General features: G+C 40.3%; 1 protein-coding gene across 1 annotated transcript; it reads right to left on the bottom strand.

Annotated features, from left to right (window-relative positions):
* Window positions 1–181: 181 nt before the first annotated feature.
* Window positions 182–9,310, bottom strand: LOC307264741 (complement component C7-like). Its single transcript, XM_080046230.1, has 18 exons — window positions 9,233–9,310; window positions 8,790–8,851; window positions 8,402–8,477; window positions 8,001–8,142; window positions 7,485–7,629; window positions 6,927–7,065; window positions 6,495–6,623; window positions 6,108–6,351; window positions 5,803–5,916; window positions 5,502–5,668; window positions 4,649–4,877; window positions 4,023–4,194; window positions 3,645–3,732; window positions 3,261–3,390; window positions 2,526–2,717; window positions 1,679–1,775; window positions 1,384–1,559; window positions 182–644 (listed from the first exon to the last, which is right to left on the bottom strand). The coding sequence occupies exons 1-18, from the start codon at window positions 9,236–9,238 to the stop codon at window positions 469–471; spliced, it is 2,484 nt and encodes an 827-aa protein (XP_079902356.1). The 5' UTR covers window positions 9,239–9,310; the 3' UTR covers window positions 182–468.
* Between the last annotated feature and the right edge of the window lie 4,250 nt (window positions 9,311–13,560).

Genomic DNA, 13,560 nt, shown 5'->3' with positions numbered 1-13,560 from the left:
CACAGGCCTGCTTTATATATGATCTGATCACATTTGGAAATGCTTTGAATTAATGCAGAAAAATAAATAATTTTAGTTCGACTCAATGTAAGGTATTTTAAAATTGACATATTTTAATTTGCAAACTTTCTGGGTTCATAATTCTGATGGGTTACTGTAGTTAGCAAATGAACCCCTTCAGATATATCAACAAACCAACAAAGGTGTAATCTGAAAAAAGTATTTTATTAATGTTATATAACCAAAATAACCTTTAACAAAACCATATATTTACTTTGTATGCAAATGTCAATCATCATCAGTCCTCCCATGACAAGTATAAAAACACAGCAAAAGATGGCAGAGGAACATGGTTACATCATTCAAATGGTAGAAAACATTTTTGTCGCTATTTACAATTTAGTCTGTGGGAAAAAACAAGTCGCTCCTTTACGTACAGCTCAGTAAAATAAAAACAAGATGGCACTTTCATACTGGACAAGCATTAATACTGATCACAATCAACTGCTCCCCGGCACACCGTCTGGCCCCCACCTCACACTCTGTCATGGTCGTGGCCTCGCTGCCGGCCGCAGCCACACACAGGGGGGCGGAGTCTCTAGGGCACTCTGATGTGTTCTGACATACGCATTGTCTCGATGATTCTGAAATTTAAAAAAATAACCATTATACAGTATATACTGATGCAGTCACTCACACAATGACATTAAAGAATTGAACGATTCCTTTCTTTTGGCCATCATTCCTATCACTTCCCGAGCCCTGGAAAAAGGGGGGAAGGTATAAACACATTAAAAGAAAACTTAAGAGAATCAGCTAAATTATTACTATCTAACTAACCATATAGAAAACCGCCATCAAAGTTTATACTGTAGACCCACTTACTTTTTGAAAGAGAGATTATTAGTAACCTTGTTCACAAGCTGTCTGATCATCGGCTTGATTTGTTTTCTTGTTCCATTGGACTTTAAAGCAGCTACGAGGAACTCCCCCCCACCCCATGTGATTATATTCATGTGTCAGATTAATATCGGTAATATGTCAAGGGTGAAGCATAGAAAACTTCGATTTAGTATCGTTCATAAACACAGAATGTTTCAGTCTGCATTCCATCAATTCCCGGGAAATCGGACAGGAGCAAAGGCCTTTATAATAACTATAAAAAATATAATTATTTTCCCTGATGGTCTCATTTGCTGTTCGAATTCATTTATAATCATCAGAGGAAAAATGTGACCTTTTTCACTTAAAAGTTCCTTGTATAGGAGGTTTAAATTATAGATGTTTACAGTGTTGATATTACTACTAGAAACTACAAAAATACAACCCAAATGGCAAAAAAAAAATAGGAATCATCCCTTTGGAGATGCGCAGAAGACTCACCTTGACAGATAGTGCCTGGGGTGCAGTCCTCACAGGGTGTGTCCTTGGGCCAGTCACACTCACTGTCACTGGCCAACGTGAAGCTCCGGCCGATACACTGCAGAGCTCCCAGCTGACAAACACCCAGTAAACGGGCCCGGCTGGAGCCCAGTCTGGCACACAGCTGGACAGAGGTCCTGAGACAAGACAATGAATAGAATGTGCAGTGCTTACATTTTTGTTATTCTATCACACCGTAGAACAGGCATTTTCCCGTGTGTGTGATTCAGAATTGATTATCAAAAGCCATACTCACGAGCATTGGCTTGGCATTTTACACACACATCCAGTTTTCCCTACGTTCTCCCACAGCTTACACCTCAGGCCAGAGGGAAGAGAGCCAGCTATGGGCGCTGAGGAAGGAAAATACAGAAAGCAGATTAGTGTCTGTATACTTGCAAAAAAACACAATCTTACACAGGCTTTTATACTATTTTTCTAATAACAAGAGATCACATGACTATGCCTATGTGAAGGGGGTAATGGTTAACCCACAAAGAATCATAAGCTTTACTTGGTCCTAAGGCGCTCAAACCTTCAGCTAATAATTTTGGTTCGATCTCAATGCTCTCACAGTTAAGGTCATAGGCAGCTGTTCTCCTAAAAAGTCCTAAAAACTGACTGTATGCTGTTAAATTTGCAACTAGCTGGTGAACAAAGTGGAGTTTTAGATTAAAGCTGCAGATTTTTTTGCCACTAGAGGGCAGACACATGTCAAAATCTATCGGACACACAGCTCTGATGCATTATCAATTTATAACTTGCTCTGGCCAACATAGCCTACTTATTGTACAGTGGGTTTATTAGAACTTGTTTGCAGAAAAACAAGTTCTTGCTGGGTTTGGAAACAAGATTGATGAGAGTTGCTCAAACTGAGTCAAACAGGAAATGTTTTTAAACACCAGAACGAGCCAAACAATCTCAGAGGAGCTGCAGAACTGGTGAGAATTATCTGTGGGGTTTGTCAAAGCAGAGCAAGTTTCTCCTTCTTGAAGTTGATACAGTTCATGTCCATTCGCATCATAGTTTCACGGTATAATCACATTTCTGAAAAGTTGACCTCAAATTGATCAAATTTGACAAAGAGAATGAAGGTACTATACCGGCTCTGCAATGAGCACCGTCCGGAGAAGGAGACCACAGCAGACTGGGATTACACATGATGTCTGACACCTCACCATCCAGCAGTGACCCTGCAGGACAGGACAGTGACACTCTATCTCCAATCTGATAGGCTGCTTGGCTGGGCGTGGCTATGACATCACTTTTGAGAGCAGGAAACCCACATGTGGAACCTGGGACAGGAAGAGAGGGACATTCTGTGAGGAGGTGAGGAAAACATAACAACAGTGGAATTCCTGGACAGCCATAACTTGACAGTGCATGAGATTCTATCTTTTTTAAGACACAACACATTGACTTGATCTGAGACTTCTTCTTGAATTAGGACTCACGACTTGGAAAATGTTGTTGCAACTACTGAAGTGATTAAAATGTATTTCCACTCATGATGTCATTACCAACCTGACTTAGCAATACCTCCACCTATGATAAGCACACCCCCAGATACCCCTGAATACAAACCAGCAGTTAGATTCAGGGCCAATCATACTGGCCTTTTTGTTTATTTGGAAGGTAGGGCTCAAAGAGACAGGCCCTAAAACAGAGCGTTTTTCAGACAGAGGCTGAAAAGAGGAGATTCAGTAATGGCACTGAGATAATTATAAAGGGTCTTTTGGACACTACACCATGAAAACATTGTCTAGTAGAAACCTAAATTACAATTTTGAACCTGAAAATTAGCATAATATGTGACCTTTAATTGAGTGAAGACGTACTTTTACAAAGCATCGCTCCTGTCCTCCACTGGTTTTCAGTGCATTCAGCCACAGCGTCTCCAATGAGGTAATGATCGTCTATGCAGGAGTACTCCACCCTGTTTCCAACCAGGTAGAAATCTCTGGGATTCTGTGCCAGAAATACAACAACAGCAGCTAGACTCAAAAACAAGCACTTTTTAATCACCTCCTCTACTTTTTCCAAACACAATCTAAAAACAACAACAAACCAGAAAGTCCAGGATAATTACAGAAAAAAATACTATTTCCAAAACAGCTATAAGTGTGAAACAGTTGTGCAACCTTCTCGGTGACGTTGTTGGAAACCAAGGAGCCTAGCGGTTTCCAGAGTTCACATAAATAAAAACACAGCATCACACTCACCCGAATAAATCCATTCCTGAGGTTTGGAGGAGGTCCACATGTCTTTGGTGGAGTAACTGTGAGGCCGAAGCACTGAGGCTCCATTATCCTGCATACAAACAACTTTCAATGAGAAAACTAAACTCTATCATCAAGGCCCTCTCCAAAAAAGTATTATATCGTCCATGATCTTAAAGAAGTATTCAAGTATTAAAATCACTTTAGTATTTATGCTGGTTTTAATCATGCTTGGGGCAGAAATCTCCTATTTGGTGACACAAATTTGGTTTGCACAAGATTAGCCATGACATTTTATGGTCAACATTTTTTTTATTAAGGTTAGGTATCATTTTAAGTACATCTTTACTACGTTTCAAATAAGTTTGTGTGGTTCCTCACTGTAAGTGCTGGATGTGTGCGTCTTCACAAGGCTTCTGCTCTGCCTGTAGTCCGGTGCAGTGCTGACCCCCTCTGCTGGGGGAGGGGTTGTTGCAGCTGCGGGTCCTTGACCTATGACCTGCTGAGCAAGAGCCCCAGGAAGACCAGCAGCTCCAGCCGCCCTGGATCACCCCTGAGGGAGGGGAACAACAGAGATTGTCTTTGTTGTTCTTTCTTGTTTATAGAGGAGTTTGTCACACTGACTGCCAGGTCGCCACCGTTAAGAAAACTAAAATTCTTAATTTTTAACACATATAATTTTTTACCATGTCTATTGGTGCATTTTAGCTTGTTTTTTTCTTACTTGTTTATGTATCTTGTCTGTACTACCGCTGCTGGAATTTTGAATTTCCCTGAAGGAACATTCCCAAGGGTTCAATAAAGTGTCTATCTATCTATCTATCTATCTATCTATCTATCTATCTATCTATCTATCTATCTATCTATCTATCTATCTAATCTATCTATTAGGCTATACTCATTGTACAACCTTGCAATACATTATATTATATTGTTTGATTCATCATGTTTACCTTAAACATTTCAACTAATCCGTTTTCCCCTTCAGAGTCTTTTTGTCTGTTTACCTGGTTGTTCTCCAGTCACAGCGCCCCTCTCACAGGCCTGTCCAGAGGTTCCCGGGCGGCAGACGCAGCGACACTCGGAGCCCGTCAGCAGAGGCTGGCCGTTGTTGAGGCAGGGCCGGCAGTGACAGGGATGCTCCTCAGCCAGGTACTCCTCTGTGGCTCTTTTCAGATGGAGCTTCTTCAGGCCTGCACACTGCACCTCCTTCACCAGCTCATACAGGGGACGCAGCTGACATACAAGGTAACAGTCTATTAATGTGCACTAAAGGTGGACTCCTCGATTTGGAGAATGCTTGTTGTGAAAATCACTGTTTTCAAAATGATTGAATATCTCCTCAAGTTCCATATGTAATGTATTATGCAGTGATCATTCTAAATGCATTATAATGTGTGAGACAAACTAGCTCACTATCCCATTGCCTTCTAAGGCTGGGATCATCATTAGCTAACTACGTTTTTTGTGGGGTTGGCCTGGGCCATCAGTGTTTAAGCATATTGTGTGTGTAGCCATTAAGTGGTTCACTAAGAAACTATGGCAGGGTTGTCATTTTTAACTCTGAGACGAAGTTGAAGTAAATTTGAATTAGCTAGCAACTACAGCTAGTTGAGTGTCCTAGGAACAGTTGTCATATTCAGCTAGTAAAATTGATGGTCACCAGTTTACAATGAGAAACTAATGTCAATTCTCAGTGCTCTGACACTGTTAAACTGAATGAAAGAGGTCATCACAACAGAATAAAAGATGATAAGTAGAAAGAACTAAATCAACATGTGACACGTAAAATGGAACACAAAAAAAGATCAGCGCTTTACAGTATATCAATTCTTAATAAGATATAACCAGCTGTGATACCTTCTGGTCTATGATTTCAGGGAAGTCTTTGACGGACGAGGCCCAGTTGTCATAGATCTCTCCGTTAGCTTCTGGGGTTTCCAGATCCAGAACTGTCAGAGCGCTTATGAAGGCCAGATCTCCTCCAAACACAGTGACCTTAATGGGCATCTTATTGACTTTACGTCCTTCATACAAATGACAATAAAGCTCAAGTTCAGGTCTGTGTGATAGTCATTCCATGTAGCCTTTTTAAATTAAAGCTAACTTTTACTGGACTCAGAGTAACTGATTTATTTGACCCCCTCCAGGAATCCCTTACCGTCTCTGGTGGATATAGATTTAAACAGCTTTTCACAGGTTGTAGTGACTTTCTTCCTGAAGAAACGGCGTTTCACTTTCCTCCAACACCTCTGGTAATCTATGTCGGTCGTACCTTTACACAAATGAGGTATGAGACAGTTCAACATTCTCAATCATCAGCTGACACAAGCAAATAAGTAGGCCTAAATATAAGGCAGTGCTGGCATGATGTATTTAACTCTTTATTTATTTAATGTATACCTACTTAAATAGCATGTGAAGACACACATTCACAATAAAAGTATTCAAGCTAAAAGTTCTTACTCGTCGATGCGAACGCCTGACGGTCCAACTCCAGCAAGGCTTGGTATTCTCCTCCGAGAGAGCCCTCCGAGAGGTAGTGTGTGCCGTATGTGTGCAGCAGCCGGCGGTAGGCAGAGTAGTCGTATGTGAACGGCAGCGAGGACAGGGCCTTCCAGAAGCCTTGGACCAGAGTCAGATACTGAGGGGCAGAGTTTTGGAACTGGGCCAGCTCCACTTTATTCTTCAGGATTATAAGTTTGTGGGCCTGGTCGATAGACAAGAAAAAGACTGGGAGGTCATTCCCCTGGAAGCTGTTGAATAAAAAGGTTTAAGCCTAGACTAATGACAGAGGCCAGGGATACAACTATCAGGCCAAGTGTCAGTTTGTACGACAGTGTATCATTTTACCTTGCTTTCAGTGAGCTCTTTGTGGAAAGTGCGGCGGTCATGTCCAAACCATGCGACGTCGGTGATGTGCTGCATGTAGGACCAGGAACTTTCGTAGGATTCGTCGGTCTCTTCATTGTCTACTTTCACCTGCAGCACAAACAAAGGAAATTGAGTTCAACATTTGCTTTTCTGTTATTCAAGTGTTCAGCCATGTTAGCTGTATCATTCAAAAGGTAAGGGATACTCAGCGAGTAGGTGTGCATTATACGGTATGGCACAACGTCATGTGTAGCCTCTGCGAAGTGCCTTACAACTGTATAACGCAATCCTACAAGTTGATTATCCTACACTTATACCATGCTCAACAATTACCGCCGAATAATATTCATATGAAAACCATATCAGAGAAGCAGACAAGACTTCCAAACATAATTTTTTTATATGACTCACCTCAAAGTTGTACCTGAGGATGCTCTGAGGCAGCCTGTACTGGATGTTATGGTCCCCACTGAATACTTTCCTGCACTGACCTCCAAAGCTCAGAGTGTTGATCACACCTGCTCTCAGTTTGCCCGTCAGCACGTCATACCTTTAAAACAAGACACATCTCATCAATTTGATGGCCTTTTATATAATTTATCGTCGCTGGCTGGCGGAAATCTTGTTTATCCATTTTTATTTTTATTTTTTCACAAATCAGTGCTATTGGTCACACTTCACATCTCTGTGTGTTTTTTATAAATTGTAAACTACTTAAAAGTATTAAAAAGAGCGTGTGAATTAACGATGAATATACAGTACAGTGCAAATACTGTGATGTTTCTTTTATATTTCCTGGAAAATGAGCGTTTTGGACATACAAGGTTTCAGCAACAGAATATAATATAATACATTATAATAGGTCACATATCCTTCACCCTAACATGATGTGTTGATTTACAAGTAGACACACACCGAGTCCTTATTTGAACTGAATATTTACAGCAAAAGGTGCAGTTGGCTACTCACCCTCTGCCTGTGACTTCAGAGTTGGGAGGTGTTTTGTCGAGGTCACATGAATCCTGGCTGCTGCCTCTATCACAGCTCCTCTCATCCAGACCATCCTCACAGTCCTGGTCCCCGTTACACACCAGAGTCTGGCTGATACACTGACCTAAACAGGGTTTCAATAAAGAGCATCCATTACACATTAAAAGAGAGATAATTCAATGACTGCATTTAAAAAAATTAAATAAGCACTCTTATATCAGATGTACAATTTGATATGTAATTTGTAACATTTCTGAATTCATTAATTTATTTAATTTATTTTTTGTAATAATGTTAATAATCGAGAGACATATCCAGGGGAATCTTGAGAAAAACCTTAATGAAAACATTTACATAACTGCAACCCTTACCAACACAGCCCAAACGGTGAATATATAAACATAAATAAAATATGATATTCATAGCTATGTATGAAAAAAACGAACAGCTGCGGCACATTTTGTTAAATATGAAAATGAGAATTTGACAATGTACCAGAGGTGCAGCGGAACCTGTCTCCGCAGCCTGTTTCCAGGGGACATCCTTTCTGTGGGACACATGGTTGGGTCTGTGTAGCTTCTCCTGAACATGGCACACCCCCGAACTGGGCATACACCTCCACATGGCGTGTCCGCACCTGGGAATTAAGCCAACAAGGAAAGGCATTTCTATTTATTCTGGAACCATTCAATTCAGAACCATATTGGTACTCTAGACAAGTTGTCAGACTGTACTTTTTTGTGGATGACTCAATTTTAGGTCCCATGTTTCAAAACTCTGCAAGCGCAAGCTGTTATGACACCTTAAGTCATGACATAGTAATTTTCTATATTATTTTAAATGTGTGTTGTCTGTATTCAGCACATTTGTTGGACGAAAAAAATGCTCTGAAGTACCTTTGTACTGGAGCAGGCATCACAGTCAGACCATTCTCCATAAGGCCCCCATCTGCAGTTCACAGGCTGCTGACAGCTGAAAGACAAGGAGAATTTCATAATATAAAAATGTATGTCATATACATTTACTTGATAATAAACTGAGACGTATAATTCTTTTTACACATCAGTGCAATAAGATTTGATGAATACAGCAAACCTAACCACACTTATTTGACAATTATTTGGTTTTTGAAGATGCATCTGGAACATGGACAATAATAATAACACCATTTCTTTTCACACTAACTATGGTTATCCAAATGAAAATAATGCAGTATTATGTGCAGACAGCTTGCATGGTGTATGTGCGTACCTTTTATACACTATCTATGGTGTGTACACCTACCAGACTGGAAACAGAAAGACGAGCGTCAATGCCAAAGTAGACAGAGCTGCAGCCAAATCCAACTGCACACAACAAGCAAGAAAACTGCACTTGTTAGGCCGGAAAAACCTGAATTGTCAGAATGTCTCAAATACAGTGCAATCTGCAATGATTGGTTGTTTTGTGAAAATGCATCCCTTGTTACGGTAACAATTATGTAGAATAATAGAACACTTGGGGGGATGGTGCCAAACATTGATACAGTGAAATAAAACTTTGAAAAACATTTAAAAAATGATCCAAGCATGGGCGCAACCACAGCAAAATGTTTGGCACATATGGACCTCAGCCTTAGACGGCATATAGGCAGAGCCCCATACCTGGTCAGAACCAAACAGTACTATCTACTGATATAACAGTGGCAACAAGTCTGAATAGTAAATGTGTTGTGGAGTTTACAGTACCTTCATGATGTGCTCCTCAGAGTAAATCCCTCTTGTCTGGTCCAGACACTGTTATACTCCGGTCATATAATCAGCAGTGTGGTGGATTCCTGACCCCAGGAATTTCCACACTGAAGAAACTTTCATCTGTCAATTTAGAACCACCAGATTTTTACCCCCTCTGTTTGCACACCAAGTCATGACCAGAGACCCAGTGTTCTGTTCAAAAGCTTTGGTCCAAAGCCAGCTCTTTTGGAGCCTATTTCCAGTAACATATGTTTTAAAGAATCCCATTTGTTTCGAGTGCTGAGGGGTACAAGAGATATGTGTTGAAATCAGCGTTTTTTTGTTGTTGGTCAGAACAGCGTCATTGGATTGCAACAGAAGCAGTTGCGTCACAATTGTTTATTCCTGCTGTCAGAAGTGGAGTTCACAGGATTTGTACAAAGGTCCAAAAACCAACAATCATTTGACTCAAATGTCAATGCATCTTACTCTGTTGCTCTGTAAACACACAATGTATGTGGCAGTAACATCACACCTTTATTAAAACTATAATAATAGGTGTTTGTTTATTCGGATATATGGAAGGTAAAAAAATAAAGAATGACTGGAAAAAGTTTCAAAGTTCTCAAGTGTTGTCACAGGACAGCTCCATGCAGGTTTCAGAGACAGCAAAAAGTGAAAAAAGTGATCTGCCTTCTCAACAGCAAGGCATTTTAACATCTCTAAACAAAGGGTATTGATTGGCTAAGTCGTTGTCATGCGTTTTCAAAGTCCATCCTCTTCTTCTTCCTGGCCGTCCTCTTCATGAACTATGCTGAAAGTAGGGTTAAGCTTCCCAGCCTTGAATGTACCTAAAACTATCAGAAGGCCTTTGTTATTAAACAGATACATCGCCTTGCCCTCTAGGATTATTTTATGGGGAAAACATCGTAAAGTTTTACAACAAGATTTATTGCTATTTTAGATTTATTGCTATTTCTTCTCCTCAAACTGTCCCTGCTCAAGGCCTGAAATGAGAGCATTATAGTTCACATGTTAAGAATATATCGATTGTGGCTCAGGTGGTTAAGCTGGTTGGCCAACGATCCTAGGGTTGGCGGTTCGATCCCCGCCCGGCCACTTGTGTCATGGTCGTTGTGTCCCTGGGCAAGACACTTCACCCACCTTGCCTCGTGTGAATGTGTATGACTGCTGTATGTTTGAGGTGGTGGTCGGAGGGGCCGATGGCGCGGAATGGCAGCCTCGCTTCTGTCAGTCTGCCCCAGGGCAACTGTGGCTACTATTGTAGTTTACCACCACTGGTATGACTGTGTGTGAACGAATTGAACCTGGAACCCTGTAAAGCGCTTTGAGTACCTTGAAAAGCGCTATATAAATCCAATCAATTATTATTATTATTATTATTATTGTTCAATTGATTATAAAAGAGTAAATGCAAATTAATGATGGGGGCTATAACATCATTAATATTTAAAAATTAAAATCCTGACACCTTCTATTTATATTTAATCCACATCATATATTTGCAGTCAGAAATTCAGTATCTTGTTTCAAAACAGCTATTCATTACGTACTATTTGTTGTCGGCGTAGTTTGCCTTATTGTGTGTTCTGTTCACTTTGTATTTGAAAGTATAACCTTAGCTCTATAGATGAAGCGAACAGGTTCCCTTAATCAAACACTGTTCAAATATTGTTTCATCCACATCTGCATACAAACATCTCAAAATGTCCACTACATACTTAATTTTCCTTTTCATTCATTTTCCTTTATTCAACCTCGAAAGATCAATTGACTGGTGACCCTCTTTTGCAATGGCGTCGAGTTAATTACAGATACACAAGAAAATGCACAACAAGCTTACAAAGAGACAACAACAATTAAAACATTCAGATCAATTGAATGAAGTAGAACAATAGCCTAATTAAAACAGTTACAACTTGGAGTGGGACTGATTCAAAACAATAAGTTTAAATTGGTTAACAGTTATGAGTGTATTTATTTTAATTGGATGTTTTTAGGCTGTTCCCAGTGTCTTCTTAAAATCTAGACAGCATTCAACGAGCCAGTTTCAGTTTGCTGGGTGAAGGGGACACAGTTTGACAGATCTCAGCTCATCAATCAGTTTGTTCCTGAAAAGAAAACTCAGAAAACTTAAAAGAAAGCACCGTCACCTCATCTGGATTATATCTAGTTTAAAACAAAAACACCACCTGATAAATAGGGAGCTAATGACTGGACTGTGTGCAGAGAGTGATGGTGGAACTACTGTACTTAATGGGTGGTTGCCATCTAGTGGTGGCCATAACACATATCAATGTTACACTGTAAATCTACCTGGTAACAAGAAATACAGATGAAACAGACAGTGTGTATCCACTCCTCCTTTCATTGCTTCATCTCCGGTTGCAATGTTTTTGTCCTGTCTTTATTTTATTTTTTAAACACTTTAATAATACATTCCCCTACTCACACACAAGCATTTCCACATACACAGAGGACACATTCCACCTCACAAACATCTCCCAAACCCTGACAGTAACTCTTTTGTGTCAGTGACATGAGCTGATTGACTCTTCTGTCTTAATGTCTGTACTGTATATGCTGTGACATATCTGCCCCTTTATGAGTTTACTTTTTTTTTTCATTGCAGGGTTAAAGGAAGAAACTTGTCTTTATTCACTAACAATATAACTGTTATCTGTTCTGTGCAGGTAAAGAAGTGAAGACCGAAGACGACTGTGGTTGAAGATGGACTTAAGCACTCAGAAGTAAGTTATTAACTGTGATACTAAAGTGTGTGGTTTCTGGCTAGTCAAATATTTCTTAGGTGGGGCCGTGCATGGATAATTTGGACTCACAGACCTTGTATTTCTAAATTCCCTGGGTATAAACATAGCTGCAGCAGCCCCTCCCCCCCCCCCCCCCCCACACACACACACAAACACACATGACACAATCAGTAACTGTCATCTTGGTATGCCCCATATCTGCCCCCTACTGGACAGAAATAAATGTCCTCAGTTTAAATGAATACAACATAATAGCTCCAATCCTTCACCTCAACCATTAATCATATAAAATAATAGAGCTACTTATATATATATGATTCACACAAATCTTTTGTTTTTAAATGTTGGCTAAATTGGATTGCTACTGAGACAGTTAAAGTGAAGGTGGAGACCAAACCAAAAAGAGCTAAAATGAGAGTAAATAGCCGGAAACTCAGCTGGTGATGAATGCTAACGTTGCTCTGTAATGTGTATTTTGGACATGCAAGTAGGCCACCCTTTTGTTATGGAAGGTATACAAACAGGATTGCGGGGGCGCCCTTAGCTCAGTTGGTAGGGCAACCCCCCGCCCCCACCCCCGGGCCAGGCCCAGCAGCAGCCCCGGGTTCGATTCCCACCCGCGGTCGTTCTCTGCATGTCACTCCCCTCTCTGCCCCATTTCACCTCTGTCTCTCTGCACTATCAATAAAGCATAAAAATGCCCAAAAATATCTTAAAAAAACAGGATGGCAGTCTTACACTTACAGTAACCTAACTACAGTATCCATGTTGACGGATATGTGGCCTCTTTCAAATGTAAAGACTGGTGTCTCGTGTGTGTGTGTGTGTGTGTGTGTGTGTGTGTGTGTGTGTGTGTGTGTGTGTGTGTGTGTGTGTGTGTGTGTGTGTGTGTGTGTGTGTGTGTGTGTGTGTGTGTGTGTGTGTGTGTGTGTGTGTGTGTGTGTGCTTGTGTGTGTGCGTGCGTGCGTGCTATGCAAAGAATGTGAATAGTGTGTGGGCGGTCCCCAAAGTCTGACAACAGAATGATAAACAAGTTGTGGCTGACATATGAGTTGGGCAGACTCACATGAACCATTGACAGAACATGATCTTAAATGTGAGCCTTCAGTCGCACATATAGTACTGTGTGCTACAGTATATGGGAGCAATTATATTCCAGAAAAACTGATAGATAAAAATGCAGTAAAATAATGTATTAGTTTAACTTTATTCAGTTTTAAGTGATATTATATGTGCACACATTTCAGCACATGGAAAAAAAGCTGTAAATGGAAAAGCACAACAAAAATGCAATTTACATACTTTCCAGAGTTATGGTGCATTCATAAAACTAGTCAAATTATGTGGTAGTGGTACTTTACATGAACATTTCCATTTTGTGACGTGATCACACTGTACAAATAGCCTACTGTACTCTTAGTAAGATACTTGCATTCAAAGATTTTCCTCATTTTAAAGGTGCAGTGTGTAATATGACATCATCAAGTAAGTTCTAGAAAGTTCTAGAATGCAACACTCCTTGGGTAACCCCACCCCTTTCGAATAATAACA

Source organism: Ammodytes marinus (assembly GCF_949987685.1).
Source record: "Ammodytes marinus genome assembly, chromosome: 18".
NCBI lineage: Eukaryota > Metazoa > Chordata > Actinopteri > Uranoscopiformes > Ammodytidae > Ammodytes > Ammodytes marinus.
Note: the sequence above shows the minus strand (reverse complement) of the source record. Positions and strands in the feature narration are given on the sequence as shown.